At 51.6% G+C, this 17,404-nt stretch overlaps 1 protein-coding gene across 2 annotated transcripts; it reads right to left on the reverse strand.

The window, feature by feature from the left end:
* Positions 1–1,258: 1,258 nt before the first annotated feature.
* On the reverse strand, positions 1,259–17,185 carry SELPLG (selectin P ligand). Of its 2 annotated transcripts, XM_033408632.2 has the most exons (3): positions 7,443–7,465; positions 3,352–3,950; positions 1,259–3,276 (listed from the first exon to the last, which is right to left on the reverse strand). In XM_033408632.2, the coding sequence occupies exons 2-3, from the start codon at positions 3,943–3,945 to the stop codon at positions 2,563–2,565; spliced, it is 1,308 nt and encodes a 435-aa protein (XP_033264523.1). In that variant the 5' UTR covers positions 3,946–3,950; positions 7,443–7,465; the 3' UTR covers positions 1,259–2,562. The 2 variants fall into 2 exon arrangements, with proteins under 2 accessions (XP_033264523.1, XP_004281536.1); XM_004281488.4 differs by lacking the exon at positions 7,443–7,465 and adding an exon at positions 14,840–17,185 and having other exon boundaries at positions 1,259–3,950.
* Between the last annotated feature and the right edge of the window lie 219 nt (positions 17,186–17,404).

The raw sequence follows: 17,404 nt of genomic DNA on the forward strand, positions 1-17,404 counted from the left end.
AAGGGAGCTCCAGGCTGCCGTTGGCTCCAAGAGCTGGTGGCGGGCGCCCCCTGGTGGCTTCTTCAAGCACCCACCATCCCTGCTGCTGACGAATCCTGCACCTTGAAGAGAAGGCGGCAGAGGGGTGGTCCTCTTCCAGTAGAGATAGAGAACCAACGTCCTGGAGCAGAGGCGCTCCGGGAGCCCTCAGGGGAACGCAGAGACCTGCTCCCTGCCCAGATGGACGGGGAAGCAAGACCCCAGAGGGACTGCCCAAATGTGCCCCCAAGTCCTTCAGCCTCTGGGTCCCCACCGCCGTGATGTGGAGCTCCCCCCGACTTTTCTGATCACTGCCAAAGGCGAAGTGAACTCCTGTTGTTCCCTTAGGAACCGGCCTCCTGCAGGGTCAGTTGTTCCCGCCCACGGCAGATAACCCTCTCCACCAGCGCCCCTGCCGAAGCACCTTGAACACAACTTCCTGTGCATCACACTTGTTCTAGAGGTTCGGGGTGGGGTGGGGGAGGGTAGAAGCAGACAGTTCTCTGCTTATCCCTGATTCTGTCCCCCACGGCCCTGCTGCCTTTCGTGTTCCTCCTGCCTTTCCAAGGGAACAGTCTCTCCTGTTCCCCCAACCCGCCTCTCCAAGCTGCAGCCAATACCCCTCAGATTCAACATTTTCTCTGAACTCTCTCTCTACAGGTTATGCCCTGGAGTGGAGGAGTCCTGCATTCCCAAAGAGGCCCCTGGAGGTATTTTTCTAGAAGAGAAAAAGTCCCCTGAGATGAATGTTTTAGAAGGTAGAAGTGTGTGTGTGTGTGTGTGTGTGTAGAAGGTAGAAGTGTGTGTGTGTGTGTGTGTGTGTGTGTGTGTGTGTGTGTGTGTGTGTGTGTGTGTGTGTGTGTGTGTGTGTGTGTGTGTATTGTCCTTCTCCCTGTACAAAAATGACTAAAAGGCACTGGGAAGCTAAAATCAAGAGTTTGAATCCCAGCTCAACCATGGTCAGGAAGTAAGCCAGGCTCTTTACTTCTCTTAAGCCTTTGGCTTCCTGATCTGACCCTCAGGGTCCACGTGGGTTTCAGTGCTTAAATAGGGCCACCCACTGTCCTGATTGCTGGAGCTGAAAGTCTTATATCCCATGATATAGGACGTTCAGTGCTAAAATCTGGGCAGTCTCAAACACACCGGGACACCTGGTCACTCTACACTTAAGTCGGGGACAAGCTAACGTTTAGAGCCTAACCCAGCCAGCTGCCTGTTTGTAAACAAAGTTTCAATAGAATTCAGCCAAACCCCTTCATTTATGACACAGAGTCAATCGCTGCATTCACGCCATGATGACAGAGTCGAGAAGCCTGCCAAACCCGAGATATTTATGGTCTGGCCCTTTAAGAAAAAGTTTACTGGCCCCCAACTCTACGTGACAGGTGGTCAGTTGTAGGAAGGCCTTGTAGGATGTAGCCAGGCTCCCCCTGTGAGGAGGGGCCGCTGGGTGTTAACGGGAGATGGGCCCCATGTGGAACAGAGGGGTCAGGGTGGGCTTCTGGGGAGGATGGCGTTGATGTTTAGAGGGGTATCTGGCTGAGATTTGGCGGGGGAACCAAATTCCGTAGGCTTGAACTGGGTCACGGGAGGTGCTGAAAAAAGTGGTTCCTGAGGCCAGCACCCTCTGTCCTCCAACAGCCTGAACCCCGCCTCCCAGCTGCCCAAGGGAACAGCAAGATGCCCCCTGAAGTAACCGCAACAGCCCGTGCTGGGGTCTTCCTGAGGGGCCTGGGGCCGGGCGTGAACAGCAAAGGACCAACTCCCCACCTGAAGGAGGCACCTTGGTACCTTGAAGAGTTCGTTCAGCCATCGCTTGTTTACCAAACATTTACTGAGTGTCTGTGCTCTCCCGGGCCCCTGAGCTGGGCCCTGGGAGACTTCGGGGAAGAAGGCAGAGCCCACCCTGAAACAAGGCCACAGGGGGAGGCGAGGGAGGGCGGGACGGGGGTCACTCTGTCACCAGATGGAAGCTCATTGGTCCACAAAGTCCCAGAGAAGCCTGCAGCCTTGGGCTTTCCAAGCCTGTCCAGCCGTCACATGCACAGCCCTCACCCTGGGCTCCTGGGAGAGATACCCCAAACCGGGAGTGACAGGAAATGAACTCAGGAATGGTGTAACCCCCCCAAAAGTGCCCCCTTCCTGTGCAGTGACCATGGCCACCAGAAGAAAGTGGCAGTGGGGGTGTGGGCAGGGAACGCTGAGTCCTTCTGGGCACATGGGGATGAGATTCCAGCAGCCGTGGGAGGCATTAGAGGGGGTCAAGAACACATGGGAGAAAAAAAAAAAAGAACACATGAGAGGCAGGGAGGTGGAGGCGGCCTCTCCAGCCTCCACTGGAGGCTCCGTTTGCCAGGCCTGGTCTGGTGCCTGGACCTTGACTGTTCTCAGTCCCGTGTAGGGCGGCCAGGGTTCCCACCCTAAACATTCCCATCCCCAGGCGGCTCCAAGGAAGCCCGGACCCATGGCATAGAGCCTGGGTATGGGTGGCGGCCCAGCGAGGCCGCCTGGGGGCTGGTCCTGCTCAGGCAGCCCGGCCGGGAGCTAAGGGAGGAAGCTGTGCAGGGTGAGGTCATCCCCCTCGCGGTCCTCCCCAGACCCCGCCTTCAGGCCCTGGCTCTTGGCCTTGGGCAGGCCCCCGTTGGCCATGGCAGCTGGCCCCTCACCCCCCTCGGGCAGCAGGGATGAGATGCAGACCATCTCGGTGGGGGAGTAATTGCGCACGGGGTACAGATGGTTCTTGCGGGACAGGCGGATGGCCAGCACCACGGTGCATATGAGGAAGATGGTGGCCACCAGGGCCAGGATGAGGATGGCCAGCAGACACTGCTTCACCGAGCTGGGGTCAAGCAGGCCCTCTGTGGAGCTTGGGGTCACAGAGCTCCGGGGGAAAAGACTCTGACCATTTTTCCATTTGTAGATCAAGTTATCAGATGAATTGCCAACTGCCACAATGGTGCTCTTGGGAGGGTCAGAGGGCACAGCGAGGGCTGTGGTTAGGCCCCTTGTGGTAGCAGGTCTTGTGGGCAGGGTCTTCACAGTGGCTGGATCTGTGGGCAGGGCCCCTGTGGTAGTGGGCTCCATGGAAAGAACTGCTGTGGTGGCCAGTTCCGTGGACAGAGCCTCTATGACTGTGGGTCCCATGAACAGGGCCTCTGTGGCAGTGGATCCTGTGGACAGGGCCTCTGCGGACAGGGTCTCCGTGGCAGTGGGTTCTGTGGACAGGGTCTCCGCGGCAGTGGGTTCTGTGGACAGGGCCTCTGGGGACAGGGTCTCCGTGGCAGTGGGTTCTGTGGACAGGGTCTCGGTGGCAGTGGGTTCTGTGGACAGGGCCCCTGTGGACAGGGACTCTGTGGCTGTGCGTTCTGTGGCCAGTGCCATTGTGCTTGCTGGCTCCGTGGGCAGGGTCTCTGTGGACAGAGCCTCTGTGGTTGCAGGTTCTGTGGCCAGTGCTGCTCTGCCTGCTGGCCCTGTGGACAGGGCCTCCGCTGCAGCTGATTCTGTGGATGGAACCTCCATGATGGGAGGGATTACAGTGACTGGTTCTTTGGTCAGAGTGACCAGTATGACCGGTTCCATGCTCACATTCCCAGTGGCTGCCCCTCCTGCATCCAGGACAGCAGGGTCCCTTGTGGCCACCTCCAGAGTGGTTGGCTCAGGTGTTAAAGGCCCTGCAGACTCTCTCTGCTCCAATGTTCCCATCACAGGCAGAAGCTTGGGGGCCTCGGTGCTATAGTTAAGCATTTCTGGAGGGTCCGTCTGTATGTCATAGTCATATATGTCGGAGTCGTCCTCATCCACTTCTCTCCGGCCACGGACAAGCAGGGGGCCTGGGGCCTCCTTGGTTCCATCCTCCCAGGTCTCCCACAGCTGGAGGCTGCTTCCAGGGCCCAGCAGGGCCAGGAGCAATAGGAGTTTCAGAAACATGGCACCTGGAGGGGGATACGGACAGAGGGATGTCAGGATAGCTGTACCCCTGGACCTGCCAAGCACCCTCGATGGCCACAGCTGGGAGCTCATCTGGCCTGGGGCACCCTTGTGATCCAGCACATGCCTGGTGCACAGAAGACCCTCAGCAAACAGCAGCTATTATTACTTATCAACATCAGTGACTCCGTCTGGGGGGTAGCCCTTCAACTCCCTCTACGTGGTGCATAGAAATGTGTTTGCCTCCTTATTCTTTTTTATTAAAACTTTTGATTTGTGGGCAAGACAATCTACTGGGGTGCAGGAAGATAATATTAGATCTTCTAGTTATATTAACTTTTATGTCACTTCTTAATTTCTATCTTTGTATACATTTATAATATATTATGAGTGCAGTGGTACTTGTATACAATTAATAAACAGGCCAATGTTCCTATATCGTCCACTGATGGGGTCCATGAGCAAGTTTGGTGGCTGCAGGTTTGCAGGATAAAGCTGTTCATTTGGCCCTTTGAGGCTTCTCAGAGTCCGATCCTGACTCTTCTCTCCACATCATTCTGTTCCACTTTTCCTTATCTTGGCTCCCATCCCACACAGCCCTGTCCTGTCCCTCAGATTCTCGGTTTTCTCATCCTTTATTGGTGTCTTGGATTGGCCCAGTTCCCTTTGGCTGGGTCCTCACTTACATGATGAGGATGACAGCATCTATCTGGAGACTATTGTGAGGATAACATGAGGAGATACCTGCAAAGCCCTTAGCACTTTGCTCCCATCTCCAGCTCCCACAAAGGGCAGCTACTTGAGTTCTTTCAGTAAATCTATCCCATAAGTCCTCAAGGGCCCAGAGCCATCAACTGCTCTATCTGGGGCCAGGAGATAAACTCAAATCTTTTCTGAAGAGGCTGTCCTCAGCGAGTTGACAGTCATCTCATTTGCCTGTGAGTAGGGAGGGCCACTGTCCATCCTGGTATCACCCCTCAGCCTCCCGAACAGGTGGCCAGAAAGGGCAGTGCCTTTCCCTTTGGACATCTCATTGATCTTTCTACTTGGCCTTGTGAACGCTCACGCCCTCTGGATTTCCCTCTCTCCCCTTACGCTCCCCCTGGCACTGGCTGGTATCTGTGGGATTCAAAATCTTGCAGCTGAGACTCCTGTGGTGACCAACAGCTGTGTTCTGGGGCAGGATTCATATATCACTCGATTCCCTGACATAGCACCCTTCAGCAATACGCAGTCCCAGGCACAGTGTCTGGGGCAGAGCCTGGATAATTTCCAGTACCTTTCCTTGTTTGTTTTTTTAATTGGAGTATAGTTGATTTAAATGTTGTGTTAGTTTCAGGTGATACAGCAAGGTGATTCAAGTATACATATATTGATACATATATATCTATTCTTTTTCAAATTCTTTTCCATTTATTCAATAGCTTTCCTTGCACTTCATGTAATTCGGGGCAGAGAGCAATTATTCATCATTCTTTGAGTGACTGTAACTCACTCATGGATCCCTCAGCTTCTAGGCTCAATCCAACCTCTCACATGTTAGTTAGAATTATGATGGTTTCTAAAATGCCAGCCTGATTTTATCTTAAAATAATTTCTTAAACCAAACTTGATGATATTTGCACCAGACACATCTGGCTCTCACAGTTGTCCTCACTTTACTGAAGAGGGATGAGACTCAGAGAGGTAGAGCCACTTGCCCAAAGCCACACAGCTGCCGAGTGCCAGAGATCAGATTCGAAGCCAGCGAGGACTCAGGAAGGCTTTGTGGAGAGAGCCGATCTAGTTGGAGGGGCAGAAGGAGCAAAGGCTTGGAAGACAGCTTAGCTTGATGGGTTTGTGGCTGCTGTTGGGGACCCAGCTGGGGAATGGAGGGCAAAGTAAGAATAAGGAGGACCTTGAAGGCCGTATCACCCAGAAAGGTCAGCCCCCTCTGTACTGGGTGCTATGAAGGGCACAAGATTGAGGGCACAGATTTTGGGGTCTAACAAAATGATGTTCAAGTCCCAGCTCTGTCCATTACAAGAGGAATGACTTTGACCCAGATCTTTGCCTTTCTGAGCCTCAGTTTTATCTGTAAAATGGGAACAACAAACACTACCCATCTCACAGGGCTGTTGGGAGAATGCAATGAGATGAGGGATTCAAAGGTTCTAGGCTCACAGTAGGTGCTTAATAAGTGTGTTATACACACACGCACACGCACACACACTCTTTGCCTCTGAACTTGCCTTTGGGAGGCAGACTGTTTTGCACAGGGGGTCGAGTTCCTTCTTGGGGGAAGAGAATATGGCCTAACCTTGGCCCCACTTTCTGGCAGGTGGGGGACTTTAGGAATAAGCCACCAGCTCTGGGACATATTTCGTAACTTGAAGACTCACACCCACCACCCCCACTTGGGCAGTTCTCGGTTCCTGGAAGGCAGAGCCCTCAGTCACTTCCTGAAAGCAGAGAGGGAGAAACAAAAACAGAAGATGCAACCCAACAGTTCCTGGGTCAGGGAGGTAACTGGGCGAGTCAGGGAGGCTGGGAGGGTACTATGGAAGGGACCAGGTTGTGTTCCCCAATGTGGGCTCTCCCCCTGCACCCATCCCCACAGTCCCCTGCACACAGAGGCAGCCTGGGGTGGAGGAGAGACCACTTAGCCGCTGTGTAACCTGAGCAGATCGCTTCACCAAGTGTGAGCCTCAGTTTCCTCATCTGTAAAATGGGCGATACTGTCTCAAAGATGAGAATGGAATGAGATGCTGTAGGGAAGATCCCCTGATGCTGGCATCCAGCAGGGGCGCTGTGGACAGAGGAGCAAAGGAGAGGGGGGCCTCCAACTCAGGGAGAGTACAGAGATGGCGACCTCCCTACCTCCCTACATTAGGGAAGCAGTTAGGGAAGCTGCAAAGACCTGTGTGAGAGCAGAGACCTCCCCGCCTCTTTGGGATGCAACCGTGAGCACTGGGGAAACCAACATCTCCCTGCCTGGGCCTGTCTAGGGCGACCAACTTATCCCAGACATCCACAGTGTTAGCACTGAAAATCCCTCGTCCCAGTCAGTCTCAGGCAATCCAAGTGCCTAGTACCTGCCATACTGTGGGCTTCAAGGGGAAGGGACCAGGGACACAGCAGCCTCTAGCCAGGCCGTGGCTGGGCAGGCTTCAGCCCATGTGACTGAAACCCACATGGCTTCCAGAGGCTCTGTGGCTCCAAAGAGGCACGCAGTTAACAAGGAGAGGAGCAGAGCGTAAGCACTGTGTATGGCAGGTAGGATAATAACTTTAATCTGTGCTAAAACACACTTATGATGCATTATAAAACCCCCACTGCGGATGGATCATTTCAGTATCTCATCATCTGGGGGCCTCATTCATCTTCACTCCAGCACTGGCTGCTGTGGTTCTCGTTACACAGATTAGGGAAGCAAGGCTCAGGGCAGTGAGGTCACTTCCCTCAGGCCCCACCTTTCACCTCTTCTCTCCTCTGATGGCAGGAAAACAGTCACTTACCACAGGAGTGGGGTGGGCAGGGCTCAGAGATAGGCGCAAGGAGATGCCACATCCTATTTTTCTTGTTGCTTGCTTAACGGAGGAGGTCAGACACTGCCCGTTTCGTCTTCACCCGAAACCAGGGTGCTTCTGCCCCAAGCCCCACCCAGGCTGTGTGGAGGAGCGAGCTGCCAGGGGCCACACCCCAGCTCCGGAGGCCGCACCACATGGCTGCCCTGGACCACTCAGGAAAGGTGCTTGTAGGACTCAAGAAGCTTGGGACCTCCCATTTGGAATCCTGAATCCCAGGAGTCCCAGCGTTCAAGAGCTTGAAATCTCAGGATCCAAAAGACTGAGCGTCTCAGCGTGTGGGTTGAGCAGCCTCGAGAGAGGGGATCCAGCGGGGGCCCAAGTGTCCCCCCAGATCGCAGCACAGGTCTGAGTCCTGCTGCACTGGACATGTAACCCAGCAGGACCCTGTGGGGCCTTCCCAGGACAGACCCCTCCCCCATAGCCTCTGCTTTAGCTCCTCCCTGAAGTACCTAGATAACAGTATCTGATGCACATTTCCTGAGTTGTTTTACAGATGCTAAACACAGCCCCACCCCAATGGAAGAAATTAACTACTTGATGACCCCAGACCTGGCGCATGAGGATTGAGAATGTTAACCCCTGTGATGCCACCCTGTTACCTCACCATCAACCAATCAGAGAATTGTGCACGAGCTGACCACAGTCCCTGGAACTCCCCTCCCTCACCTGGCGTTTAAAACTGCTTTGCTAAAACTCATCGGAGAGTTTGGGCTTTTTGAGCACTAGCTGTCCTAGACTCCTTGTCTGGTGCCCTGCAACAAACGCTGCACTTTCCTTCACCACAACATGGTGTCAGTAGATTGGCTTTACTGCACACAAGCGAGCAGACCCCAGTTTTGGTTTGGTAACAGACAGGACCTGGCCCAGCTCAGGATCAAATCCAGTAACAAACCAGATCCAGTCCCAGCTCTGTCGCTTACAAGCTGTGTGATCTTGGGCAACTGAACACACCTCTCTGAGCCACAGGTTCTTCACTTGGAACACAAGATACCAGTAGCGCCTACACTTTGTGGGGTTGTTATGTGTTAAAGTGAGCTGATCCAGGTTGAGCGTTTAGCACAAAGTAAGTGCTCAAAAAGGCCAGGTGTTGTCATTGTCATTCTGCATGTAGGTCCACATCCCTGAAAAATCTACAACCCTGGGACAGCTTTGACACACTTCTGACCTTGTCAGTCAGAGAGAGCTGGGGCCAGGAGCCCCAGAAACCTGTCTCCACAGTAAGTCCTGGGTGCCATACACAGCCTTGGTCTCCTCTGGTTTGTGTATCAAGTGTAGACAATGTGCTGGACACTGTTCTAAGAGTTATGCATGAACTATTAGCTCACTTGGGCCCCACAGCCTCCTCGTATTAACCCCACATGAAAGATGGGGAAACTGAGGCCCACTTGGTGCTTACAGTCACATGGCCAATAAGAGAAGGAGCAGGAACTTAAACCTGGTTGGTCTTGCTCCAGAGCCCTTAAACCTGGTTGGTCTTGCTCCAGAGCCCACCTCATAGTCACAGCTCTGTACCACCTGTGAACATGACCTGGCCATTCTCCGGAGCCGAAGCAAATGCTGCCTCCTCCAAGAAGCCTTCCCAGATTGCCCAGGCATCATTAGTCCGGTTGTTTAAACCATTTTTAAAAAATGTTTGTTTACTTTCAAAACATTCATTCCCATCAGCTCATAAACACCAAGAGGACAGAAACCACAGACATCTTACGGCTCACGCTACACATCCAGGGCTTAGCAGACAGGCAGGTGCTTGGTGGGCGCTGTGACATTGGCCCACTGGAGCACAGGCACTGTGGCTGCCCTACTGCCCCCACCAGACCACAAGTCTCCACAGGATTCCTGGCCCCCACAGGCCTGGCATCCTGGGGGCTCGTTAAAGGCGTGTTGCAGGAGTGGACACAGGAGTGAGGCTGGGCAACAGGCATACTGTTGCACAGGACGTGCCACCTGCAGGATTTTGGCCTCACATTTGTCATCCTGCACTTCCCAACCTTTTCTAATCAATTACCCCAGCCCTATCAAGGAGCCTTTCCAGACATTGCTTTTCCTAATTACCACCTGCCCCCATGAAATTTTAATACTGCAGATAAATCTGTTGAATGTTCTGTGACCCTTTACAGGGACACAAACCATAGTGATAGCTAAGATTTCTTTTGCCTTCCCTCCCACCCTCTAAAAAACCCACCTCTCAACTGTCGTACCTAAATTTGCTAGCCTGGTACGGAGGAAGTGAGGTCCTTTCACAAATGAATTCACTGAGACTTACACCTGGTTTTAGTTTAACACTGACAATTTTCAGGGGATATCTGTCTGTCTGTAGACAGATGGACCAACACACAGACACACACCAGCCATCTGTAACAGAGAAGCATAAGCCCGACTCCATCTTGTATTTCTGTCTTTAAAGGATGGGGAATATTTCAACTATCCCTAAAGAAAGTCCTCTGGGGTGCATGTTGGATAAGTGGTCTGATTACAGCTATGAACCCATGAGTAAGAGGAAGATGATATTTTATTGTAACAGTGTGTGGCCACAGTACCTGTTAGGATCTAAGGAATGGTGGCCTTTGAATGGCTCTCTAAATTACAATACAATCCTGAAATCAGAGCTATTCTGTGAAGAAGCAGGGAAGAATGATAAAATCCCCTACATGCAAGCATTTGCGCTATTCCATCAGGATGAGAAAAAGTCAGACAGTTGTCGCCTTACGGTGTAAAGGCTTGAAAAGAAACCCGAGGCAAGAGCTGTCACACAGGAAGAAAAGGAAGGGAACAAGAATGAGGATACATTGCTCCAAACCTTAAACGCTCCCCTGGCTGAGCTGGGTCCCAGCCACTCCAGCCACTATGCCAGTACCTCCACCTCTTCCACTGCCTCCCATTCTTCTTGCTCCAGCCCCAGTTCCCAACCCTGGGGCTCAGGGAGTGGTCAGACTGGCTCCCTCTCCTTATAGGGATCAATTACTTTCCTGGGCCCAGGGACCTTATCTGGTATCACCATCTAAGACCCAACAGGGCACCCAATTTGGACTGGGAGCCATCCCAGAGCAGGGCAATTACCCCGTAGGGTGCATGAATGAAAATGGCCACCTGGCTGGGTTTCTGTGCATGCACAGTCCCTTGTCAACCTTGGACTTGTTTAATTGGACAATCCTCCTTATAGGGAGAAGCCTTTCCGAATGACAGAACTCTTTGCTTCCATTTTTGCCACCCATCACCCTTCCTGGACAGACATACACATTCTTCTCAACATGATCCTTACAGGAGATGAAAGGAGGATGGTCACTGATAAGGCCAGGGAAGAAGCGTACCAGCTCCACCTAATGGGCCCAAATGGTACACCCAAAGCCCACCTGGCAGCACCCACAGTTGAACCAAATTGGGATCCTCAGGGAGGCAGCAACGCCCTTTTCAGAGCACTGCCCTAAGTGCACCTTGGCAGGGCTTTGAAAAGGGGTCCCAAAACAAAAAAGTCTGAAAATATTCAAGAAATTCAGCACAAATCAAATGAAGACCACTCTGAATTTTTGGAAAGGATTTATCAGACCTACAGACATTATACTGATGCCAATCCCAAGGGCCCTAAAAATACTAGAAAGGTAAACATGAACTTTATCGGGCAAAGTGCCCCAGATATCAGGAGAAAGTTACAAAAATTAGATGGTGCATTTGGAATGACTCTTTCTCAGTTGGTAGACTTTGCTTTTAAGGTATTCAACAGCAGAGAACACAAACAGAAAAAGAAGGCACAAGGTGAAATGTACTTTTCTAATTGTTGCATTGGATCCCTGGAAGACAGGAGGCTCTGAGAAAGATAAGCCAGCACTAGGTAAAGAACGATGCACTTATTGTAAAGAGAAAGGACACTGAGAGAGAGAATGCCTGCAATTAAAGAACAAGAGGGCTAAAGACGTGGAAGCAACGTACATGTCCAACAACAGATGAATAGATAAAGAAGATGTGGTATATATATATATAATGGAATACTACTCAGCCCTAAAAAGAACCAAATAATACCATTTGCAGCAACATGGATGGAACTATAGATTATCATATGAAGTGAAGTAAGCCGGAGAAAGACAAATATCACATGATATCATTTATTTGTGGAATCTCAAAAACAAGATACAAAATAACTTATTTACAAAACAGAAATAGACCCACAGATATAGAAAACAAATTTGTGGTTACCAAAGGGGAAAGGGGTGGGGGAGGGATAAATTAAGAGTTTGGGATTAACATATTCACACTACTATAAATAAAATAGATAAACAACAAGAACCTATTGTATAGCACAGGGAACTATACTCACTATTTTGTAATAACATATAAGGGAAAAGAATCTGAAAAAGAATAGATATAAATATATGTATAACTGAATCACTGTGTTGTATACCTGAAACTAACACAACATTGTAAATCAACTATACTTCAATTAAAAAAATTTTTTTTTAAAAAGGAGGGCTAAAAAAGGAAAGGAGTGGGGCCTCTCAGATGTAGAGAGGGAAGAATGTTTAGATGATGAATGAAGAGACCCAGGGGCTCCTCTGGATTTATGACACTCAATTCAAATATCCCCACAGGAGCCCCAGGTAAACCTGGGAAGTGGGAAGAAAACTGATTGACTTTCTGGTAGACACAGGGGCAACGTATTCCATGCTAAACACTAAGTTGGCACAGAGAACATCCCATCTACCCCAGTCACTGGGGTATCAGGGGAAGTACAGAGCTGACAATTTATTTCAAACCATTGGAGTGTCAATTAGGAGATCTGATATTAAAACGTAGTTTCTTGTACATGCCTGAATGCCCTATCCCCCACCTGGGCCAAGATTGCCTCTGTAAACTGAAGGCTCAAGTGACTTTTTCACCAGGACAACTTGATATCAGAGTCCCACCAGAACATGCTTTAACACCTACAGAGGGCTCTCCTAGAAAATTCAGAAAAACAGACAGAACTTGATCCCTCTGAGGTCTACAGAAAGGTAAGATGAGAAGTGTGGGCTGACGGTGCCCCAGGAAAGGCAAATTATTCCTCAATTTGGATTGCTTAACACCAAAGTGACAATGGGCTTGCTTTTGTCTACAAGTATAACCCGACAGGTATCATATTGATTGGAAACTACTCATTTATCTTGGGATAAGGCCTTGCCAGTTGCCCTGCGACAGATTAGAGCGGCTCCCAGAAGCAAGCTTAAATTAAGCCCTTTTGAAATATTGGATGGTAGGCCATTATAGGTGTCTGTCCAGGCAGGAGAATCTGTAGCCAATAGGTCTGCAGACTTGGACTTGCAAGCCATCAGAAGATCTTAAGTTGCTGTTAAGATCCTACCAGCCTCCTACCAGATAAGTAACAATGACTTTACTCTCCCATTTCACTTGTACTTGTTGGAAAGGAAATGCTTTAATAAAGCTATCTGTGTGGCCAACAGGGGAAATATGCAAAGACAGCTCAGGGCAGAGCAGCCTAGGTGCCCTCATCCCAAGTGCTGGAGTTTATATATATGTTCAAGTGCTTGTCTAAGTGTTGTGACAGGGCCATAAAAAGGGGGAGCAGTATCCTCATAATGCAAACTGCTTATACCCAGCCTAGGACTCGGGAATACTACCAGTTCCAAGTTGATAAATTCCATTCCACCATCACCCCCTCCTTGCCCCTGTTCAGCAGGAAGTAGCCAGAGTGGTCGTCGCCCCTTATCCTGCAAGATTGTGGAATGGAATTGACAGTAGGGAATTTTAACAGAGAAGAACAAACCTGACTCCATGTTGGATCTATTCCTTTAGCTCTAACCTTTGTGCTCTGTTGCCTCTGCTTAGTCCTACTGGCTCTCCACCTTTGTAAAAGAATGTCATCTATAGGTTGAAATATTCCTGGGCTTGACCTTTAAAGGTATAACACTTTTCCATTCATATAGAGATTAAAAAGTTGCAGAACAGAAAATAACAATTGTCTTGTTGGAGGTTTACAGGAACATCGCAACCAGAACTATGTGGACAGCTGCAAGAACAAAGGGTTCCAGCACCAAGAAGTTTGCAACAACCAGCCACACCCCCTCCCCTTTTAGGATACAAGAAGCCTGAATTCTAACTCAGGTAAGAAGGTTCTTTGGGACACTAGTGGGCCATCTTCTCAGTCTGCTGGCTTTCCAAATAAAGTCACTATTCCTTGCCCAACACCTTGCCTCTTGATTTAGTGGTCTGTCCTGCAGCAAGAAGTACAACAGGTAACAATCGTATTTCCTTCTAGCCAGAGGCCACCCCCACTGTCTTCCTGCTCCAGCTCAGCAAAGGAGACTGAGAGGCAGAGGCCTTGGGTCTTTGTGGGCTTCACGAGCGTCCTGCAGCCAGATGGGGCCACCACAAGTCCAAGCTCGGCCACCTCCCAGCCATGCTGCCATGGGCTGCTGCTTCCCCCCTCTGAGCCTTGGTTTTCTCATTTGTAAAAAGGGGGCAGGGTTCTCAGATGATTCCCTGGCCCCTCTGAAGGCCTAGGTTCCCAGGGAATGCTCAGCCTGGCATCCCAGCCCATTCCATTGAGTTTCAATCTCCCCTGTCTGCCGGCCAAGCCCAGTGAGGGAGGCATCTACCACGTAGGGTGTGGCCTGCCCGGGGGCCGGGGAGCCACCTCCTGAGGAAAAAAGAATTCTAGGATACCAGAGCCTGCCTGCCCTGATCCTTGTCTATGGGCGTGTGTGTGTGTGTGTGTGTGTGTGTGTGTGTGTGTAAGGGGACACTGCTTTAGCTACCAGCCCCCCACCATTCTCTTTTACGCCCCTAAAGCACCCCAGATACAAAAGTAATAAGAGTATTCTAATCATTATTATTTTCTCCTTTGCTAGCAGTAGTATCTTAAAACTAATATTTTAATAATTTGCTGTGGACAAGCACCATTTTCTCAATCCTATAAGAATGTGAAGAACACAGTTTGGAAACACTATTTTTATGGACCCATAGCCTGAGCAAATCCCTTCACCTCTCTGGGCTTTGGCTTCCCAACCATGAAAGAAGGAGTAGGATGATTTTTAGGGAAATGCTCCTGATTTCTCCAGTTTTTTGAATTCAGAGTAGCCCCTAAACCAGCAGCTGCTGGCAAACCTGACAGGAAAGGCAGAGCAGGATCCGGAAGAGACAGCAGAATAAGGCTACCAACTCCAGGCAGACCTCAATCGCGAGTGCCCAGGGCTTTGGGGTGTCCTTTCCAGGGGCTGCAGCTCAGGCTCTGCCCAGGGCTGCCCCCCAGCCCGCCCTTGGCTGTCAGGCAGGTCTGCTGGTCCCTGGAGACCCTGCCACCCAGCCACTCCCTGTGGTTTTTGCAAGCTGGTACTTACCGTGCTCAGCAGAGCATGAGACGGCTGCCTCGTGGGCCCAGGAGAAGCGGCTTCTCTGCTTTAGTAACAAGGACCCAGCCTGTGCTGCCAAGCACGGCTGTGGCACCTCTGCTGTGGTCTCAGACCGCCTCAACCCCCAACGGCCGTGTGTAAAAGAAGGAAGCAAAAGTGTGGTTACTCAAGGCCACGTGACGGCCCACACCTCCTTGTTTGTTGCAGCTTTGGGGACGTTGATCAAGCTTGGGTGTGTAGTAGGAGAAAGGGCCCTGCTGAGCCCGAGGCCACTCTTGGGTTCCTGTAACCATGAAAACACCTAGAACCACATGGAAACTTGCGGGGGAGGGGTAGTTGGTGGGGGAGGGGGGCGGCCCAAGCTGAGAAATGCCACAGCAAGAAATGCCACAGCACTACTCCACGGGGATGGAGTGTGGAGGTGAGAGGGCACCCATCCTGGAAGGGAGGGAGTGACCAGATGCAAAGGAGGATGGTGGGGAAGCCAGCAAGTAAACAGGTAAACAGACCGTTAGGACACAGTGTGGTCACGTCACCCCGGGGTGAGCCAGGGAGGGGCCCCTAACCCACCCTGGGTCGGGGGGGAGTTGTCAGGAGACTCTTCCAAGGAGAAGTGGCCCTTGAGATGACAAGTAGGGGTGGGCTGGGCGGGCAGCCCAGGGGGAAAGCAGCAGCCCAAGGAGAGGGTAGAGCAGGAGCCATGGCCGGGAGGCCTGAGAACGCACAGACTCTCAAGGAAGCCAAGGAGGAAGGGCTGTCTCCCAGGGTCTGGCCAGTGGCTTTGTACAAGGTGGGGCTCAGGACACATGCAGAGAGAGGTTCACATCCTGCCTTGCACACAGGTTGCTTTAAACTGAAAATCAGAGCCCCAGTGGGTTGTTCACATGACAGAACCTTGATCACTTTAGGAAGCTACAGTTGGAAGGGGCCCAAAACTCAGTCTGTACAGACAGGGAAACTGAAGTCCCCAAAGAGGAAGGGAGACACTCAGAGCTTCCCGCTCCTCCCCAGCAGGTGGGGGAGTAGCCAGCCCTCCGGGGCAGGGGCTGAGAAACTCTGAAAGCCTTACCCAGGAAAGGAAGGCCACTCCCCGACCATAAGCATTCCAGGTACGTCTCTTCTAGCCTGGGTTCACAAGCACTTTGGGGGCGGGACAGTCTCTCTGCTAGGATCTGCCCCGGATGTCCACCCCGAATCCCAGCGCATCCTGAACAACAGCCCATCACCAGACCCACAGGTGTGAAGCCGATGGCAAGATCCCTAAGATGCAGCGGTCAAGGAGAGTGAGCGGACCAGGAGTCAGGGACCTGTGTGACCCTGGGGTGACTTCCCCCCATCCAGGTCTCAGTTCTCTATCTATAAAATAGGAAACCTCCAAAGATGGAAGGTCCTCCAAGAAGTGGGGAGGATGCTGATGGCCAAGTCAGAGGGGCACGAGGGTGGCTCTGACAGGAACTTCCAGCGGGCCAATCGCCCACCTGTCAGGGTGGAGAGGGGAACATCCATGACTTTGCAGCAGGCAAGACCCAGACTGTCTGGGCTGACAGTCTACACAGAGCGTGACTGACCATCCCGGCCTGCCCGGGACTGAGTGGGCTCCTGGGATACGGGACTTCCAGTACTAAAACTAGGTCAGCTCCAGGCAAAGTGGGATGAGTTGGTTGTCCTAGAGCAGGGACCAGCCCCTCCCAGGCCACAGGGCCAGGGGACCTGATCATCTGTTCTTTTTTGAATGGGGTATCAGAGGCTGTTAGCTTCACCTGCGGCACTGGGGTGGGGTACTGGCCAGGGGGTCTAGAGCAAGCAGATGCAGAGCCCCGCATCTCCCAGACACCTCCTTTCCTCCCTGACCCCCATGCAGCTACAAGCTGCTTCTCAGAAGATCTGGGCACAGCCTGGGGAAAAGTTAATTCTGCCACTGTCCAGCCCCCAGTCCCTTATGCCCCTGTGAGCTTTGAGAACCAGCCAGGAGCAGTGCCCTGGAAGGGACCACTCTCAAGATCAGGGGCCTCGTAACTGGCCTTTCACAAGCTGCGTGACCTAGGCAAGTCACTTCTCTGGAGCCTCAGTTTCCTCACCTGCAAAGCCTCGTAATACAAACGCTTAACATTTCCTTGGCCTCTGCTATGCGCCAGACGCTGTGCATCTATCCTCTCGTAGGCTCACAGCAGCCTTTGGAGGTGGCGATGCTGAGACTCAGAGCAAGGCTGTGCCTTTCTCAAGGTCACAGAGAGTCAGCGGCAGAGTCCAGGGAGACAGAAAAAAGCCCCCAACCTCCACCCCTGGCCTGGGATCGTGCTGGCTGAGTATTTGAGTGCTGGTGAATCTTCTCTATACCAGCAAGTGCTCTATGTAAGGGGGAAGGCAATAACTTAGCAGCAGGTAAAGCTATGTCAAGGGAAGACTTGTGCCGCTAAATCTGCCTTGTAGAGGAGGAAATATTGCTAAGAGGATACTGGTTCTTGGTGCCTGTGCGAAGACCATAAAAGTACAGCACACCTCGTGGCACATAAACACCTGTAAGATGCAAGCATTCAAAGTGAGCAGGTTTCC

This window comes from Orcinus orca, chromosome 15, assembly GCF_937001465.1.
Source record: "Orcinus orca chromosome 15, mOrcOrc1.1, whole genome shotgun sequence".
Classification (NCBI taxonomy): Eukaryota; Metazoa; Chordata; class Mammalia; order Artiodactyla; family Delphinidae; genus Orcinus; species Orcinus orca.